Here is a 19,214-nt window from a genome sequence, read left to right as displayed (position 1 = left end):
TTAGTGCAGCAGTTTCCAAAGCTACAATTGACATTTGGATTGCCAATCTTCGAAACCTTGATGAAGATCTCGGGTAACAAATTCAATCGAAGACAGGATTCGTTTTTATAAAACATTTATTTTAAAACCAAACATACAAAAATAAGGTAATTAGCATTAATTACTTGCAAATTTCGTTGTCAAAATAGATTTACAATCTACATATCGGACTTTCGTGGGTCGATGTGACGATATTTGATACATGAATAATTCTTCTAAACGATGACCGAGTGGATTAGGAATCGGATCGGAGCGAAATAGATGTATAAGGAGAGGAGATCTCGCCCATCTCGCCAGAAAGAAAGAAAATGGCAGAATCGCTTCGCTCAGCTCGCGTAGCCTAAGGTGGGGTTGTGACTCGTCGAATTCGCTCAGCTCACCAAGACGACGGGGTTCGGAAGATTTCAGAATATGGTCGGAATTAGTTTAGCTCATCTATTATACCTGGTTGATTAGTCTCCGTTCAGCACACAGAAAATAATCAAATGGATTTCCGTTTCGTCTTTTATACTATCAGAGACTGTATAAAAACACGCTTTGCTTAATACATAGGCATACTCTAGCTAGACGACAAAATTATATTATCGTCACACCTTCAAAAAGAAACGGAGCAATAAGAAGTGCAATAAGAAGTGGTTTGGACATTGTTATATATCTCCTTTGTTTTTGTAAACAGGTACTAATATAATAAGGTTATCTTTCATAATGTGCATTTCATGTAATAACACAAAAATAGGGATTCTGTTTCTAATTGTACTATAAAAAATTACAGCTTTTTTATCTCTATTATTTGTACAAATATGTGCAAAACATGCCATTCACAATAGACGACTTCCATGCATGTAAAAAAAACGTATTCAAACATCGATCTCGTATTATTTCGTATTTGTTGTGGTTGTGGCTTCCTCATAACTTTCTTCTACAAGCAATAGCTTTTAAACTCTTAAAACTTTCTACCGTTCCCAAAGACTGGATAAATCGAATCGAACGCTTTTAAACTTTTTCAAAGGACACACTATTACAGCGGGTATACATTTCCAAACTGGGGAATTTCCAAATAATATTAGAGCTTATTTGCAGAAACTATTTTAGTTGTTCGATGGAAATTGGTTTCATCGGTATTACAGCTTGCCAAGTTGTTTTTTATTAGTGGTCATATTTGTCGATAAATAGTTGTTTGTTTGCATTTGTACTTAATAACTGAAAACGAAAATAACAGAGAAATAAATCCGAAACAACCTACAGTTTGTTAGTGATTGTTAAAACTTTTTCTTCCATTTCTTCTCTCAACCTTGGAGAATAAAGGCATGTACATAGATGAATTTATTAAAATAATTTCAGAATGTATGGACGGTATTATACAGAGTGTAACAAAAATACAGGTTATAAATTTAATCACATATTCTGGGACCAAAAATAATTCAATTGAACCTAACTTGCCTCAGTACAAATGTGCACATAAAAAAGTTACAGCCCTTTTAAGTTACAAAATTAAAATCGATTTTTTCGAATGTATCTAAAACTATTGGAAATTTTTTATTGAAAATGGACATGTGGCATTCTTATGGCAGTAGCATCTTAAGAAAAAATTATAGTGAAATTTGGACACCCCACAAAAATTTTATGGGGGTTTTGTTCCTTTAACCCCCCCCCCCCACACTTTTGTGTACGTTCCAATTAAATTATTATTGTAGTACCATTAGTTAAACACAATGTTTTTAAAACTTTTTTGCCTCTTTGTACTTTTTTGAAAAGTCAGTTTTTGTCGAGATATTTCGAATATTTGTCAAAGCCACCACATATTTGTATATGGTGTTAAGTACGATTATGGAGAAATAATATGAACATTTATTTATCATTTACATTTTTAGGGATATTTTGAACCATATTAAAAAAGAAGTCACATCTCGATAAAAGGTGCCTTTTCGAAAAAATACAAAGAGGCAAAAAAGTTTTAAAAACACTGTGTTTAACTAATGGTACCGCAGTAATATTTTAATTAGAACGTACACAAACATTTGGGGGGTTTGAAAGAACAAAACCAACATAAAAATTTTATGTAAACATATTGAAAAATAAGCCTCAACTCGATAAAAACTGCCTTATCGAAAAAATACTCTTCTTCTTTATGTGCCGTCTTCTACCGAAGGTTGGCGACCATCAAACGATAGGTTTCTCTGTTTTGTGCCGCATGTATTATGTTCGCAGCTTCTGGTATTTGAAACCATTCTCTCAAGTTTCTCAGCCAGGATTTCTTCTTCCTGCCCAAACCTCCTCTACCTTCAATCTTGCCTTCGACGATAAGCTGTAGCAGACTGTACTTATCATTACGGAACACATGGCCCAGGTATGACGCTTTCCTCCTTTTAACAGTTGTTAACAATTCCAACTCTTTACCCATTCGTCTCAATACCTCTGTGTTGGTCACTCTGTCTGTCCAAGGAATTCTCAGTATGCGTCGATACAGCCACATTTCTAGAGCCGCTAACTTCTTTATAGTTGCTGCTGTTAACGTCCACCCTTCTACTCCGTAAAGTAGCGTAGAGAGTACATAGCATTTTGTGGCGCGCCATCGGAGGTTAACGCTTAGGTTGCGGTTGCTTAAGAGCTTTCTCATTTTTATGAATTTGGATCTTGCTATTTCAATTCGGATCCTAATCTCTACGTCTGGGTCCCACTTATCATTTACTGTATATCCCAGATATTTAAATCGGTGTACTCTTTCAATACGTTCGGCTTCAATATTCAGATCGATATGTTGAATGTTCTTTTTACTGATCACCATAAATTTAGTTTTCTTTCTATTGATCTTCAGTCCAAATTGGTGAAAAAATACTAAGAGACAAAAAAGTTAATGAATTTAACTAATGGTACCACAATAATACTTTAATTGAGACGTACACAAAAGTTTGAGGGGGGGTTTAAGAACAAAATCCCCATAAAATTTTTATGGGGTGCACAAATTTCACTACAATTTTTCTTTAAGATATTCCTGCCATAAGAATGCCACATGTCCATTTTCAATAAAAAATCTCCAACAGTTTTCGATATATTCGAAAAAGTCGATTTTCATTTTGTAACTTCAAAGGGCTGTAACTTTTTTATGTGCATATTTGTACTAAGGTAAGTTAGGTTCATTCGAACTATGTTTGGTCCCAGAATATGTGATTTAATTTATGACCTGTATTTTTGTTAGACCCTGTAGAATGTGGTTCAAATGAATTATGAGAGGTAATTCAAAGTTATACAGACAATCAAGTTCATAAAAAGGCTTGCCCATATCTTCTTCTTCAAGTGCCATCTCCGCGAGGGATTGGTATTCCCATACCTCCACATTTCCTTTTCCATGGCTTTGATATTTGTTCTGGGAATATCTTGAACAGAGTCGGAGATGTGGAGCATGCCTTAAGTATGAATGTTCCTTCCCATTCTTCATTCATTTCTTTAGCTCTTCTTCGTTTTACTTCTCTGTTTTTCTCTTTGTATTTATGTATGTCTTCTGCGGATCGGGTGTTAATACTTTTCACGTATAGAATTTTCTATTCTTCAATCCATTTTTTGGTGTCTTCTAGTATTTTTACTTTGTGTTGGGTCTTTTTTTCTCGATGTTTGTTTTAACAAATAAAGATAGATTTTTACAAAAACATGGTTTCTGAATTATAGTTAAAAAAATGAGACCAAACTTACAAATCGCACTGAATTAGGACTTGGTATTTGCTTTTGATTCTAGCTGATAAAATATACCAAAATAATCCAAGTTTATCTTTGTTGTTATTATGGTCCAATGTGATTTTATTACATGTTCATAGCTTGACATTGTGGAATTTAAAACATTCTTGGATTTTTCTTAAATATTTATTTAATTACAGTATTCCCTTCTGGACTAGATAGTTAAAATTCAAATTATCTGTACATTCTTTGTCAAGCTTTTTAATTTCTGAGCAATTTGCGAAAAATTGTAAGAATTAACTCAACATAGTTTATTTTACGCTGGAACTAAGAATAACTTGACATTTTTATCAAGCCTTACTAATAAGATGATAAAGAGTAACAAAGAGACGAAAGTATGCGAATATAAGGATTTATTTAAAAACGAATATACAGAGTTTTTAGTGTGACTGGTTGATAATTCCATTAGGGTACAGAATATCCAAAAAAGTTATTTAGAAAAAATGCTGTGTTGAATTATATAGGGTGCCAAACCATGTTTTCTCTCACAAACACACCTATAATTTTTTAAATATGACACCCTGTATATTTTCTCATAGTTAGATTCCTGTCGTAATCCCTGTTCTTACAATATGGGATTTGTCACTATTATACAGGGTACAGGATATAACAATATCTCCTAGTTTTCAAATTAAGTTTAATATAAATCATTGACATATTATTCGTATACAGGGTGAATTACAGAACATTACGATTTTCTCACATTTTTTAAATGTACGACCCTACTTTTTATTTTTTCAAAAGATTAAGTACATTTATCATACTCCTTCATTTTTATGAAGCATTTCATTGTAAGGGAATATATATGAAAGAGTCTGGGAATTATGAGACAATAAAAACTTAAAAAGACCTTTAAGGAAAACTTGATTTTTTTGTGGTAAAGGATATACTATAGTAAAGGACCTAAGTGTCTGAAGGGCTCACAAGTGGGCCCTGTCCCGATGTACCATAACCATAGTAAAGGAATGGATTATATGTCGAGAAAGAAATATATACAGAGCCGAATTAAGTTTGTCCATAATGAAATATGTGAGGGCAGGAATATGATATGGTACAAGGCTCTAACACTAAGAATCAGCCATTTTCAGTTGAATTGTTAATAAATAAAATTATACGAAAAAACTGTTGATGAAGTTGCATAACTTTTGTTATTTTAACTATATATAACTTAAAACAATTGTTAGATCGTAGTGTGACTGTCAGAAAACACTGTGTTTTTGCTCATTTCCCTGAATTATAAATTTTATCTTCCATAAGGCTAACAAAAAAAGTTTTCAACTGTATTTTTTTTATACTTATATTTTCAAAAAGTTTTCAACTGTATTTTTTTCTACTTATATTTTCAAATTTGTCAACAGTTTTAAAATGTTCAACTGGACTATTTACAAAATTGTAAGTACAAAAAACTGTATGAGTTATGTATATTATGTGTTTTATGCATCACAGTTATTTCATATTATGCAATGACCTACACGACAAGAATGCTGAAATATACTGTCGCTATTGTACATACTACACAAAGAAACTATCTTCACAAAAAAATGTAAGTAATGAATAAGCAAACTAAAAATGTGCCTAATATAACATAAGTCGTAAAAAATATGTAGATACTTAAAAAAAATTGTAAATAAATTCGAATATCATAAAAAATAAAAATTTACTACATCAAATTTCATGTTATATGTATATACGAGTATAGTGTATTTAAGAAACTGATTGCACTGCATGCATTATACAATTTGAAGATGACATTGATTCTATGTTTAGAGAGAATTAGTTTAAAAATAATAAAATGTAAAATGTATCGTGTGTGTTTTAATTCAAGCTAATCCTGTTATATCGTCGTGCCTTCATAAATTAATAAGAGGTGAATAGTGACAGGCGACAATAACAGGTGACAAGTGACAGGTGACAATAGAAGTATCTGCACATAAGCTGCATTCTGTTTAGTTGATTTTTATTTGAAATCGGCTGATATACTGCTGGAAAGTGTTTGAAAATTACGATATTTGGTGGGATTGGTTCGATAGTGGATATAATATTGGAAGAATGAAAGGAAAAGTTAACGGATTCGCCTTTTTGCGCCGATAGTATGTTCATGTTTTCTATAAGTAAACATAAGCTGTCATGTACGAACTTTAGACTTAGAAAATAGCGCTGAAATAAATCAGAATAATGAACTTACCTGTTCAAATCCTCCCAATATGTCGGTTGTATCCATTGCTGATGTCACTGGTAAAGTCTTTAACGTTTTTCCACTTAAACTTGCAAGCGTTTTCACTACACTACTTTTACCACTTCCGGTAGTGCCAACCTGTAAAGAAATACGGAAACTATAATAGAGGGCCTAAGCAAAAAATGGGTAAAAAACGCTTAGAAATAATAGGCTGTGATTCTATTACATATACGTAAAAGCGCAAACATAATACACTGAGATCTATCCTGTCCAAAACCAAGCCTAACAACTCTTGTAAGAGTGATCATAGAACTGCATCTATAAAATACCCTGTGAATGCAACAATTTCTGAGTAGGAGAAACATCACGACAACTAAATGTCAGGATGAACGAGCATGGATCTTAGGACTTTGAACCTCTTTAAACCGTCCCAATACCGCTGGGTACTCCCAACAATGATGGAGGAGGGTGTGTATTTACACCGTGGTGCAGGCTATAAGACACTGGGGTGACAGTGTCGCAAACGGTTCCTTTGAGGAAACAGGTCGCACACCATTGTATTTAGACCTTACCCTCCCAAGCGGGTCTCTGTGAGAGGATTTCTGTGATGAACTTCTCATGATAGACGATGAGATTAAGGCTACAAAGCTATCTGGTATCTCTAAGGCCAAAATCAGTAAGCTGGTGAAACAAGGCCAAGATTACATACAAGCCAAAAGGGCTGTAATTAACCTAAATTTCATCAAGGTCGCTAAAAGGGCAAAAGAGATGTCGTCAAAGCCATTAGAAGCCATGACAACAAAAACAAACTCAGAAGACCAAAAGTCCAGAAAGGTCAAGTTTAGACGGAAGCACATCACCCGACAGCCAACGCAAAGAAAAAAAGCCAAGAACCAAGGATGTGACTTTAACCAGCTGCTGCTTCTGTCAAGGTTGTGGCAATACTAACAGGATTTCCAGAAGCAAAGATAGATATGAATAAGCTATGGAAGTCGAAAAAGCCATCTTGGTGGCCTATGATGAAATTCCGGAAGCAGGATCTTAGGTTCTCTTCCAGAAGAGTACCCACAGTTCGGGTTTACAACAGCTTAAAGAATCGGTTGGAAGTATAAAGTTTACTTAACAAAGAAAAAAATACCCAAAAAGTAAAAGCTAAAGCTATACAAGACTGAAATTCGGAAAATCAAAAAGAATTCACGGAGAAAGTTTTGCGAGGAGGTTACAGATATCCCGGTCTGTTCTCGAATCCATACAGTTGTGGCAAAAGATAATACTGTCATGAAAGAAGCAGGTGTCCTAAAGAAGGCTAATGGCAAATTTACGGAAGCCAAAAAGGAAAGTCTTAGAGAACTCATAAAGAAACACTTTCCGGCTTCAACAATTCTGAATGATACAGAGTAGCTGGACAATTCGATGTAAATATCAGGATCGAATTGTTTTGTAATGCCCTTTGTCCGCTTCTTCTCGATCGACGATGGTAAATAAATGTTTTAAGTGTGGAGTAAAAATATGGTTTTATTGACAGCTACTGAGAATTACACTATAGATGTTGTTCAGGTAACTTTCTATAATAGACTGCGACCCAAAATAGTCCCTTTGGCTAATTTATAATCTCATCAAAATATACAATTCATCAATAAGTTGCATGACAACAGCAACGAACTTTGAAATCTTTTGGAAGCTACAGTTTAATTGAGGAAACTATTGCAACATGTAATAGGAAGTACAATTGGAAATACCATGATGAAATACCAAAAGGTTCACTGGACTCTAATAATTAAAATATTACTCGATATAGTTTCCAATGTTTCAATTATACACGGTGAAACTATAAAATTTTAAGAAGTTAAGAATAATGTGAGATTACAAATTAAGGGATTAATTTGAGATTGAACAGTAGGCCAAGTTCTATAGATTGGGAAATAGCCCCAGCAATCACAAGACCAAGCAGAATTAGATATGCTATAAATAAATTTCAGCCATACAAGTCTTCAGGGGCAGATGGCATATATCCGACACTTTCTTCTTGTTACGATGCTATATCCTTAAGCAGGTTGGCAATTACATTTGCCCATTTAATCTTATTTACAGCCGCCCTGAATAGTTCTATGGAGGTCATATTCGTCCAATGTCGTAGGTTTTTAAGCCAAGAGTTGCGTCTTCTTCCTGGTCCCCTTTTGCTATTGATTTTGCATTCGATTATAAGTTGGAGCAGTTCATATTTTTGATTTCTTATTATGTGACCAAAATATTGTGTTTCCGTTCTATTATTATAAGCATAAGCTCTATTTCCTTGTGCATCCTCCGCAAGACTTTCGCATTTGTCGTATGCCTCATGTAGTAACTATATTCTGAGCATTTTACGGTAAAACCAGAGTTCGAATGCTTGGATTATTTTTTGTGTTGCCTCTGTCATTGTCCAGGCTTCAATATGATAGACAAAAAAAAATATAGCATTTAAGTAAGGTGACCAACTACTTTTTATTCAAAAAGAGTACACTTTGCAAGTACAGTGGACTCTCTCTATAACGAACATGGGTATTACGAGATGTCGCTTATAACGAGGTACATTAGGTGTCCCATGAAATTCCTATTGACCTATAACAATCTATAACGAGGAATATTTGGTTATAACGAGGAAAAATGAAGAAGAGTTTTGAATAATATGTTTTTACCTGTTTTTAGGGCAGTAATGGCTATAAATAAACAACACCAACTGGCTGTATATAGAAATTCCTAACATTCTGTGTTATTATCGAGGCAAGTGCTGTAATATGCTTCGCCGCCTGCAATAAACTTCTTCCTGTGTATCGAGCGATATTGATTATTGTAGGAAATTTACCATTTACGATGGCGAGGTCTCATTGTTCACCATCGACTCCTAATAAACTACATAAGAGATATCAAAACATATAAATATTACTGTTGTCTGATATAACGAGATCCTCTTATAACGAGGTAATTAGGCCGCCATTTCATTTCTAGTTATAGAGGGAGTCTACTGTATTTCATAGGCGAAACAAAAAAAAAGAAGAAAAAAGGATAAAAACTTTATTTTCTTTTAAAAACATATTTTTCTTTGGAGTGCATTATTTTGCTAAATGAGGATGTTCCTATAATATTGTAGCCACATCCCAACAACTTTTCAATAATCATTCCCTAGTGAAAATACCCTTTTAACAGCAGCATTAATTAGGGTCTGGACAACATAAGCAAATTTCTAGTTCAACACTTTTAAATTTTCATGTGGGATATGTTCTACTCTAAAATGCCGAAAGATTTCTGCCCATCTTTTTTCAAGTTCTATTTTCTCATTGTTCCATTTCTTCAATTTGTCTTCATTTAAATATAAATTTACTCTTCGAATTTCTTCAAAGAGAAAATGGTCATTAATAACAATATCTTTTACTTCCTTCATTACAAATTCGACTGCTGAAGAAAATTCTTTCCATTCAATTTTACTGTTTAGAAGGGTTCATTTGAAACAATTTAATGCTCTAAAGTTCACTATCCATTATATCCGTTCACAATGAGTATAAAATTATACAAATGAGTACTTTCAGAGTACAGGATTTGAAAAGAGTACGGTTTGCGAAAAAAGAGTACAAAACTCAGTAAATGAGTACAGTTGGTCACCTTAATTTAAGTATTCTAGTTCTCAATGAGACATCCAGCTGGGCATATACCGATACTATAGCTTTAGACAAATAAAATTATCCCTCTCAGAATAATTGGCAACATTCGGTAATGAATAGACACAGGGAGCAAAATATGCCTTGAAGATATCTTTACCTCAAAAATGATGATCCTAAAGATATAATACTTACCAATATGGCCATCCAGTTCAGATTTACACAATACGCCAAACTTCTCAACACGTCTAACTGCGACCTCAACACTAAACAAGTCTTGTCCTGTTTCAACACGTTCGAATCCACGTGGACCTGATTTCGTTCGATAAACACGTCACCGAAATACACTCTGTCATTTGTAACGTACGCGACAGGTCCAGTCCCGCCAACCTTACAACCGAACACTTCACTACATATTTCCTGTACTTTATTTTTGTCCGCTAGAGTCCGCATACGATCACTGTAAATAAGACTCACTACGTTTTGAGGATGGTAAGTGTCACTTACATTGTGGCGATAGATAGTAGCCTCGCACCAGCGAGTTATATCTCGTAGATTGCATTCCCAAGGTGCACCTTTATGTCCAAACGTATGACTCTCCAGTTGTTGAACCATCCTACTATTGAACTCCACCATATTCAACAACAAATCAGCAGAAATGTTCTTAAACTGATTCGTTAATATGAAATGTAAGTCCTTATCAGTCAATGAGTTCACGTATACCTGTATGAACCTGTTCAAGAATGACTGTGGTAAACCCCTTCGGGATCCTCCTTGCTTGAGAGGATTCTGACATCCGAAGAATCTAGTTCCTGGTTTAACGTAGAAGGTTTTGCCCAATTCTGGTATGAATATCTCGCCTCTGTGGTCCAAACAGGCGTTGAGTCCTTCCAGTACTGACTGGGACGCTAAGTTGAGCTCGTCTAGTAATATCCAGCTGCCGTCTTTAAGAGCTTGAAGAAGAGGTCCGTCTTTCCAAGAGAATTGGCCGCCGGTTCCTCCTTCTACTGGTAAATCAGCGCCGAAGAGGTCTGATATATCCTGGAAAAGAACATATTAATGAAACATTGGCTGAAATTAAAGAAAAATACAATCTGTGTGGTACTAACATCGATTGTGTCTGTAATTTTATAATATGGTTCATTCCACGAATATACGACTGTTTTGGATTATCGCGACAACGAATATTTTAGTGGGCAACATAAGAAGTACGAAAGTAAATGGCTCTAATAATTATTCCAATAAACAACAATGTAATTTGCTATTTACTTTCGTTCTTCATATTTGGCACAATAAAATATTCGTTGTCGAGATAATCCAACACAGTCGTATGTTCGTGGAATATGGTATAATCATCAACATTCTAAAGGATATGATGGTTAAATACCTGTTGTCCAAAAAGGGTATCGTGGATTTGCAAAAATGATGCATAATAATACGGACCATTCAACAACCTGAATTCAATAGTTTCTCAAAGAGTACCCTCCCGTTAAGATAAGGCAAAATGCCCAAACTCAAAGAATTTATTTTTTTAAGTTCTATGTGATTAAAAAAATAAGACAGCGCAATTTTAACCCACCACCCCCTCCCCCTAACCACAAAAACGTTATTTTTTCGTTTTTATTTATTTTTTCAGTGGGTTGCAATCAATTTTAAAAGTCAAAAAATTCACATGCAGGGGAAAGGCTTTTACAAAACTTTTTTATTTTTATAAACATACAGTGTGTACATAACCTAAAAATTTTTTTCGTTTTTATTTATTTTTTCAGTGGGTTGCAATCAATTTTAAAAGTCAAAACATTCACATGCAGGGGAAAGGCTTTTACAAAACTTTTTTATTTTTATAAACATACAGTGTGTACATAACCTAAAAATGGATTTTTCTCTTCGAAAAAAGTGTATAACTTTTTTGGAGATGGCTGCAGGTGTAATTTTTTTCTTTTGTGTATTTTATCAAAAAATATATTTCAGATTTTTTTTAAGGTGCGCCACCTTCAAAAATCCGAAAAACTAATTTTTTTTAGGGGGTTTGGGGGATTTACTCCATTTTATGGACTTATAACATAATATAATAGATCAAATTAAGATTTTTCTACAGGTTACATATAATTTTAAGTAAATGAACCTTTAGGACATTCAAAAATTGAGCGTAACGCCTTTAAACCCCAAAAAACCACGTTGTTTCACGGTTTTTAAGAGTTTTGAGGTAAAATGATCACTATTCTTTGTGTATTCAGTAACTCAGGGTCTTTTGTACCACCAATGTTTATTTTACCAAGAAGAATAATGATTAAAGAACTCCAAAAAATGGTCCGGCAGGTGTTTGACGTTTCCATGACGAATTAGGTAAATCAGATGAAAATTCGTTCCAGTTTTATAAGAGGCACAAATATAATCGACAAAGATGGTGAAGACGTCAGTGGGTTTCGAGTGGGTCCTGGACGTCCTGGTCCATCTCACATCCATTCTCAACCATTACTTAATGGGTGTTCCCAGTCATTTTCCAGAAATACTAGACACTCTCATATTTGTTCAGCATCAGTTCTCAATAACGATACCTCAGTAACTTTTGGTAAACATGTCATTGTTGTCTAAATGTTCGTCCCCAACTTTTGATATCTCAATTGAAGAATTAGCTCCTCTTCCAAATATTACAAACAACCACAAAATCAAATAAAAGCAAATCACTACATTCTGAGATATTAACATCAACTCCAATGAAAAAACAATTGGAGGTTGTTAAAGAAAAAAGGCAGAAGAGAATGATAACTAAACAAAATAAAAAGTGTGGCATCAGTGCAGAGATAAAATCCAAACCTGTTTAAAAAAAATAAAAATATAAAAGTAACGAAACTCCAAAAACAAAAAAAAAATCAAAAAGAAAAATAACATGTACGAAAATTAAAATTTGATGATAGTTCAACTACGAAAGAGTCATTGGATGAAAAACAAATTTGATGAAAACGGTGATGAACCTAATGATGTACATGTCAATTCTATGGAAAACAAAAATTTTATGTTATATGCGGAGAATTTGGTAAACACCATGAACTATGGTACCGATGCCCGTTGTGTTTTGAATGGGAACATGACGAGCCGACTGCTCAGATGTAGATGGACCTACAGATAATATATGTGACAATTGTAAAAACTAATTTCTGCTGTGTTTTAAAAAGTTTTATTGAAAAAATAAACCTTGACAGCGTTTTTAATTGTGCGCAGAGTTACCCTCAACGATGCGCAGATTTACCCACTGCGTGGAGCAATTCCGTGAAATGGCATGATTTAAAGCTTATTTTATTACAAGACGTGTTATTATTAATTCTTGTGAAATTCCCCCGTTTCTCCTATTACTATAACTTGAAGAAAATCGTAAAAACTTACCGTCTGATCGGAGAGATTGATCCGAAACAACTTATGACCAGTAAACTTGGCCAACGCCGTAACTAAACTTGTTTTTCCTACTCCAGGACTCCCTTCCAATAAAATCGCCTTATTCAATTGCATTCCTCGTAAAAGTCTGAGTGTGTTATATAAAGTTGTTGGAGCGTTAAATGTAAATTCGGTTGTAGTTGCTACTTCTGGATTAGTTTCGATGTAAAACGGCTTTATGCCGAATTTACCTGCGATACTTTCGACTTGTAAGTTACTTAAATCCACGGATGTAGTTTGGGAAGTTGTTTGGATTGCTTGAGTCGACAGGAATTGAAGACATTTTGATTTGAAGTTCTCCAACGATTTTAAACTGAAATATATTATGTTGGGAATTATAAAAATACATGTTTACCACTATTTTATAAGAGTTTACGACAACTTAAGACTACCTCATCTGTTTCACTCTTGACATGTTAGATGACACAAAAAATTTCTGTTTTATGATTTTCTAGTGTCTTCACACCATCTAAAACCCCGTTTTTAGGAGGAGTAATTCAGATTTACCGCGAGGTACAGTACAATGACCGCTGCCATCCAGTGAATTCTACCACGTGTATTCAACACAAGGCTACCGCTTGAACATTCTGGACTTAATTGCGACGTACTGGACAGCAAGATCAGCAATTATAAAATTATAAAACACCATGTAAAAATCAATATTTTTCAGTCTGATTTTAAATTATTGTGTTATTACTAAAATCTTTTTAAGCCGAAAATAAAAGTTTTAAATTTGTGAATTCAGTTTTTAAAAAAGTGTTTTTCCCAAGAGCATCATAATTCGCGCCGTAATGCGTGTTTTTGGTTCAACCGCAGGCAAGTTTACTCCACAAAATTATGAAATTTTGACACTATTAACATTTATGAAATTTTGACATTATTGGCATTTCAAATTAATAGGTTAATTAAGTTATATAGACGATTTTTTGTGTTTTGTGAATTGAAAATCAAAGATCCATTTTAGTCCATTAAAATGTTACATTTTTTAAGCCATACCTTGCATTTGTTAGAGGAGTCAATTTTATTTTTTTAATGTGTAGGGGGATTAGTAGAAGCTTAAGTTCAAGTTTTTGGGGTCGCCATCCTTGTCCCCCGGTCACCATCTCGGAAATGGGGTGCAAAGGGGTTTCGCGCTATATCTCGTAAACTACCAACCCTACGGAAAATCTAATGAAACATAAAATGTAGCAAATTAAATTTTCTACAATTTTGTTTCTATTACTTTTTATCGTCAAGTGACCAACAAAAAAGATATAAGCCAAAATATGTAAAAAATTTTTAACAAGTTTCCTTTTGGATGTTATAACTTTTTTTCAGTTCATCTTAAACTAAAATAACATTATAACAGTTTTGTAGAGGGTTTTTCAGCGAAAAATTTCCACTATAAAGTTGTTTAATTCTGTTTATTTATATAGGTTTTACAGCGCTCCAAACTTGACCAGATTCTCGAATGCTCATAGGGATACAATAAAAAAAAGTTAGGCGTACTTTTCTATCTATGATATATATTTTTTATTCATACAATTTATTATGATTTTAACATTGCTATGCTATTATTAATCTGTTTTTAACCTTTATCCCCACTATAAAACTTATAACCCTAAGAATATATAGAAAAGGCATAAGAAGTTGTTTGAGGTCAAATTCGCCGGTTCAGAAGAAGGATGACGCAACCGCAAAATGCAAAATTCTTAAAGAAGAGCAAAAAACGATTTTTGATATCAAAATCATAAAGTATGATCAAAATTAGCCATTCACCACACCTTGGTCAGGATCTCGCAGGATATAAGCGTTTTTGGGGTGTGACGCTTGTCTATGAAGTAACATAACTTTTTTCCTATTGTATATTTTGACTTAAAATTTTCCAAAAAACTTCTTTATGAATTATATTTTATTGTTGCGTTGGTTAAAACTATAAACTAAAAAGTTTGTCACTCAACTTTTTTAAGTAAACATGAAACTAACGAAATATGATGACAAAATGTTTAAAAATTAACAACTCCTTTTGTAATGTGTTTAAACATTTTGGACAAATTTCATTGTTATCTACATACTTCAAAGATGACAAAGTAAAATTTTCAAAAGGAAATATTTACAGCGACCAAAGATACAGCGAGCTAAATTTGAAAAATCATCAAAATTGATTTTTGGCATTTTTGTATAAAATTTGATTTTTGAACATGTTCCACCAACTCTAGGTAAAAATAAACTTCGTATTCGGATTCAGCGACCTCGAATACATAAAAATAGACCAAAATTTGTCATTCACCCCTTTTTCCAATATGGCGGCCGGGGCCAAGGGTGGCGACCCCAAAAACTCCAACTTAAGCTTCTACTGAACCTCCCTACATATTAAAAAAAATAAAATTGACTCCTCTAAGAAATGCAACCCTAAATTTAACATTTCAATGGACTATTTTGTATTCTTTCTTGTTTCTCGGTTCTACAACTCTAAGTGTGTCTGGGCGTGTTTGCTATTTTCCTCCACTCTTGTCAGTCTTGTACAATAGCCTCCTATTTTATACCCACATCTTACGTAGATTCTGTCATCGGACCTTTCCCAGAAGGTTGTATTTTGTAGTTTTTCATTATTCGCTCATACATACATACATACATTTTATCCTCTTTTGTGGACGGGTACTATGTGGCTTTCCCTACATTCTATCGTAATTTCTTCTCTTTAGCATTTTTCATTTATAATATTAAGTAGTATTTGTACATGACGTTGTTCTCCCTATTTCTTAATCAGTTCCGCATGTATGTCCTCTGGACCCAGGGCTTTGTTATTTCTTAGTGCCAATAGTGCTGCCTTTTACTATGTGTTATAAATATCGGATTATTTATCATATTGTCCTTTAGTGTTTTTATTTCCATATAAAACTACCTAGACTGACCGGTTGTTTTGTTTTTTCTTCCTTCTAACACTTTTCTCTATTCTCATATATTGGTCTTGTTAGTAGCTCTATCCTTTTGTTGGTTTTTAGCTTTAAACTTTGTTCACATTCCTGGTAGAAACACATTTTTCTCGCTTTTTGTCTTCTTCACTTGGCATTCTGTTGCTGCATTTCTATGGTTTCTCTTATATCGGATTATTTATCATATTGTCCTTTAGTGTTTTTATTTCCATATAAAACTACCTAGACTGACCGGTTATTTTGTTTTTTCTTCCTTCTAACACTTTTCTCTATTCTCATCTGTTGATCTTGTTAGTAGTTCTATCCTTTTGTTGGTTTTTAGCTTTAAACTTTGTTCACATTCCTGATAAAACCACATTTTTCTCGCTTTTGTCTTCTTCACTTGGCATTCTGTCGCTGCATTTCTATGGTTTCTCGTATATTTTGCCATTTCTGGTTTATTGTCAACTCTATAGCTCTATGTTAAACCATTCGAAACTAGCAAAGGAAAATCCAGGTTTCTTGTGTTTTCTGTATAATTGAACCTTGTGATTGAACAAGTCTACTGAAAAAATATTTTGAACACTGGAGTGATTCGATTGTCAATACGGTATACCAAATTAGACCGAACATCCCGAAAAACTGAATGTGTGCAAATAAATTCTACCTACTATACTTTAATAAGATGAGGTAGGTGTACCCTATTAAAAAATATTGTTTTTAGAGTAAAACGTAAAAAATCAAGTATATTTAAATTAGCTGAGAAATCTCAAATTATATCAAGGACTTACAACATCATTCAGTAAAATACATTGTTGACTGGACAAATCAGTTTAGGTAAATTTTCTCAAAGAAATAATTTCCTGCAGAAGCTCTTAAGATATCATAACTCTCATTAATTATTTTAGTTTCGTATCAATAGCCACATATATAGTTACAAATATAACACTTACCTTTCTGTGCTGGTGATACCTGATCCTAAACTATCCAGAAACGTCAAATAAGCACCGTGAACATACGCTTCAGCTAGTTCCATTTTGTCAGAACAAGTGTTGATAAAATTGACCCATGTTAGTACATCACGAATGCTTATAGTAAATCTGAAAATACAAATTCATTTGTGACTAGCATGTTTTGCATTTCTCATTTAAAATATTTTTTTATTGATATCACAATCTAACAAATTTGATTTTCTTTCCTTACCTTTTTCCAACATCAGTTATTTCGAACCACTCCAAGAAATCCATAATAGCATTCCCAATTCCACTAGAACCATCCTCCTGATCGCCCATTAACAAACCAGGCTTGACATTCTGTTCGATAATGCTAACCAAATCTTCCCGGTTCCTGCAGGAATCACACCAAATCTCGGTGAATCTGTTTCTCAAAGCTGGGGACAGTTCTTTTTTACCGAAATCGCCGCCAGGATTCATGGTACCGATGAAGAAAAAGTTTTGGTGGGCCACAACGAGTTCTGAGTTTTCTTTATTGTTTAAATCAATTCCTTTTTCTGCCAACAGGAGAGTTCTTTCGGGTTCTAGAATATTATCATTCATCAGATTAATCTAACCTATATTAGATTGTAACAGTGGCGGATCTTCTACGGGGGGAATGGAGAAGTTCCCCATAACGAGAAAGAAACATGAAACTTAAACCATAAACAGAAAAATGCAATTCAATAAACCAGCTATTTAGAAAAATTAAGCGAAACTTAATGCATGTGTAAGTTATTATGTCTTTAATGTAGTTTGGATTTATTTTTTTTTCATGTTTTGTGGTTGGAGTTTCATTGGAAGTTCCCTACCCCCCTCCTCCTCAAGGCAAATGTCTAGATCCGCCACTGGATTGTAAAGTTGTAGATGAAATTACTATAATGGTTATTTTGGGCCATTGCACGATAAGTAGTAGAATAATCTAGAAAATACTACAGGAAATGCATAAGCGGTCTTAAAGGGTGTAACGGTCTCAAATTTACCGCCTTATAAGTATATCAGGTCCGATCCTGTAGGGACGAATAAATTTAGACGCATATGTTATAACACGAAACCTTTCTTTATATATCCCACGATTTGTGACGATATGATGTTTTCCACCTACCTCTACCGAAAGTATACTTTTCCGGACCTGATTGTAGGGAGCAAAGTTGTACTTTTCCTCCCTAGGGAGGAAAATATTTTTCCTCCCTAGGGAGGAAAAGTAAAAGTGACGTCATGGTATTTCATTCATGAAATATAACTTATTGACGCCCTGTACAATATCTATTTTCTATTACGTAAGTATCTATACATTTTAACGTTTATTTATAAAACACCCTATATTTTGCAGAATGGTAAAAAACAGTAAATTGTTATTTTGATTTAACAATGTTTACATTAATAATTTGACTTATATTTGACAGTTGACAGTTATATTGTACGTACTTGTTAGTTTTAGTTCTAATAAATTTTGTTGGTTAGTTACATAAATATATTAAGTAAAAATGAAAAAAATGACTTGTTATTTGAGGAAGGTGGAAAAACCATATGTATAACATGGGAGTAAAGTGCCTTTTCCTCCCTTGAATGATTACTGCCCTCCGCTACGCGTCGGGCAGTAAACTTCATTCTCGGGAGGAAAAGTAGCACTTTCCTCCCTTGTTATACAAATAGCTATTTTCATTGCTGTTCAAATACCGAGAAAGAACACGTGTGTGTTTTCGGCTGAGTACCAAACGGATTTAATGGCCTTTTGAGACAAAAGTCTGGAAATTGTTTATGTTGGAGCTGGAATGTCGACATGGATAACGTCTATAGTATTGATAAAATTAGCCGTTATAATAAAGTCAGCAGTTTCGGTGAGAACGAAAAATCTGTTTACGGAAAGTGAGCGTTTTTTCATTGGTTAGGAAGAAGAGTTGTAGCTTCGGTGGGATGTTCTTATTATCATTCTCTCGCTATCTTATTGGCAAAAAAAAATGTTTGGTTTATTCTTATCGGATAATGTATCTGATGGTTGCCTAAGTGGGAGGTGAATAGACCGTGATAGTCGTGACGTCAAAACGTCAAAAAAAGTTTTCCAAACACATTGTGTCTAGGTACACGCTAAAATGTACGCAAATAAAAAAGTTAAACTTCATCAAGCTAGTGACTATTTAGCGTGGGCAGTGACTGTATATTTTGATACACGCTATTTTGATATGTTTAGTGTTTGTTTGATAGAAAAATATTTGTTATGACGTTTAATTCTACCTAACTTTTTTATTTGCGTACACGGTAGCGTATACCCTAGACACAACGTGTTTGGAAAATTTTGACGTTTTGACGTCACACTATC

At 33.9% G+C, this 19,214-nt stretch overlaps 1 protein-coding gene across 1 annotated transcript in view; it reads right to left on the bottom strand.

The window, feature by feature from the left end:
• Positions 1–19,214, bottom strand: part of LOC114325220 (midasin) — a 700,017-nt gene that overhangs the window by 651,498 nt on the left and 29,305 nt on the right. Inside the window, exons 14-18 of the mRNA XM_050656603.1 lie at positions 17,106–17,439; positions 16,856–17,002; positions 12,961–13,321; positions 9,772–10,617; positions 5,954–6,082 (exon numbers count right to left, since the gene is read on the bottom strand). Coding sequence (XP_050512560.1) covers positions 5,954–6,082; positions 9,772–10,617; positions 12,961–13,321; positions 16,856–17,002; positions 17,106–17,439 — 1,817 coding nt within the window. The remainder of the gene's footprint in view (positions 1–5,953; positions 6,083–9,771; positions 10,618–12,960; positions 13,322–16,855; positions 17,003–17,105; positions 17,440–19,214) is intronic.

The sequence above is a fragment of the Diabrotica virgifera genome, chromosome 7 (genome assembly GCF_917563875.1).
Source record: "Diabrotica virgifera virgifera chromosome 7, PGI_DIABVI_V3a".
NCBI classification, from domain to species: Eukaryota; Metazoa; Arthropoda; class Insecta; order Coleoptera; family Chrysomelidae; genus Diabrotica; species Diabrotica virgifera.
Note: the sequence above shows the minus strand (reverse complement) of the source record. Positions and strands in the feature narration are given on the sequence as shown.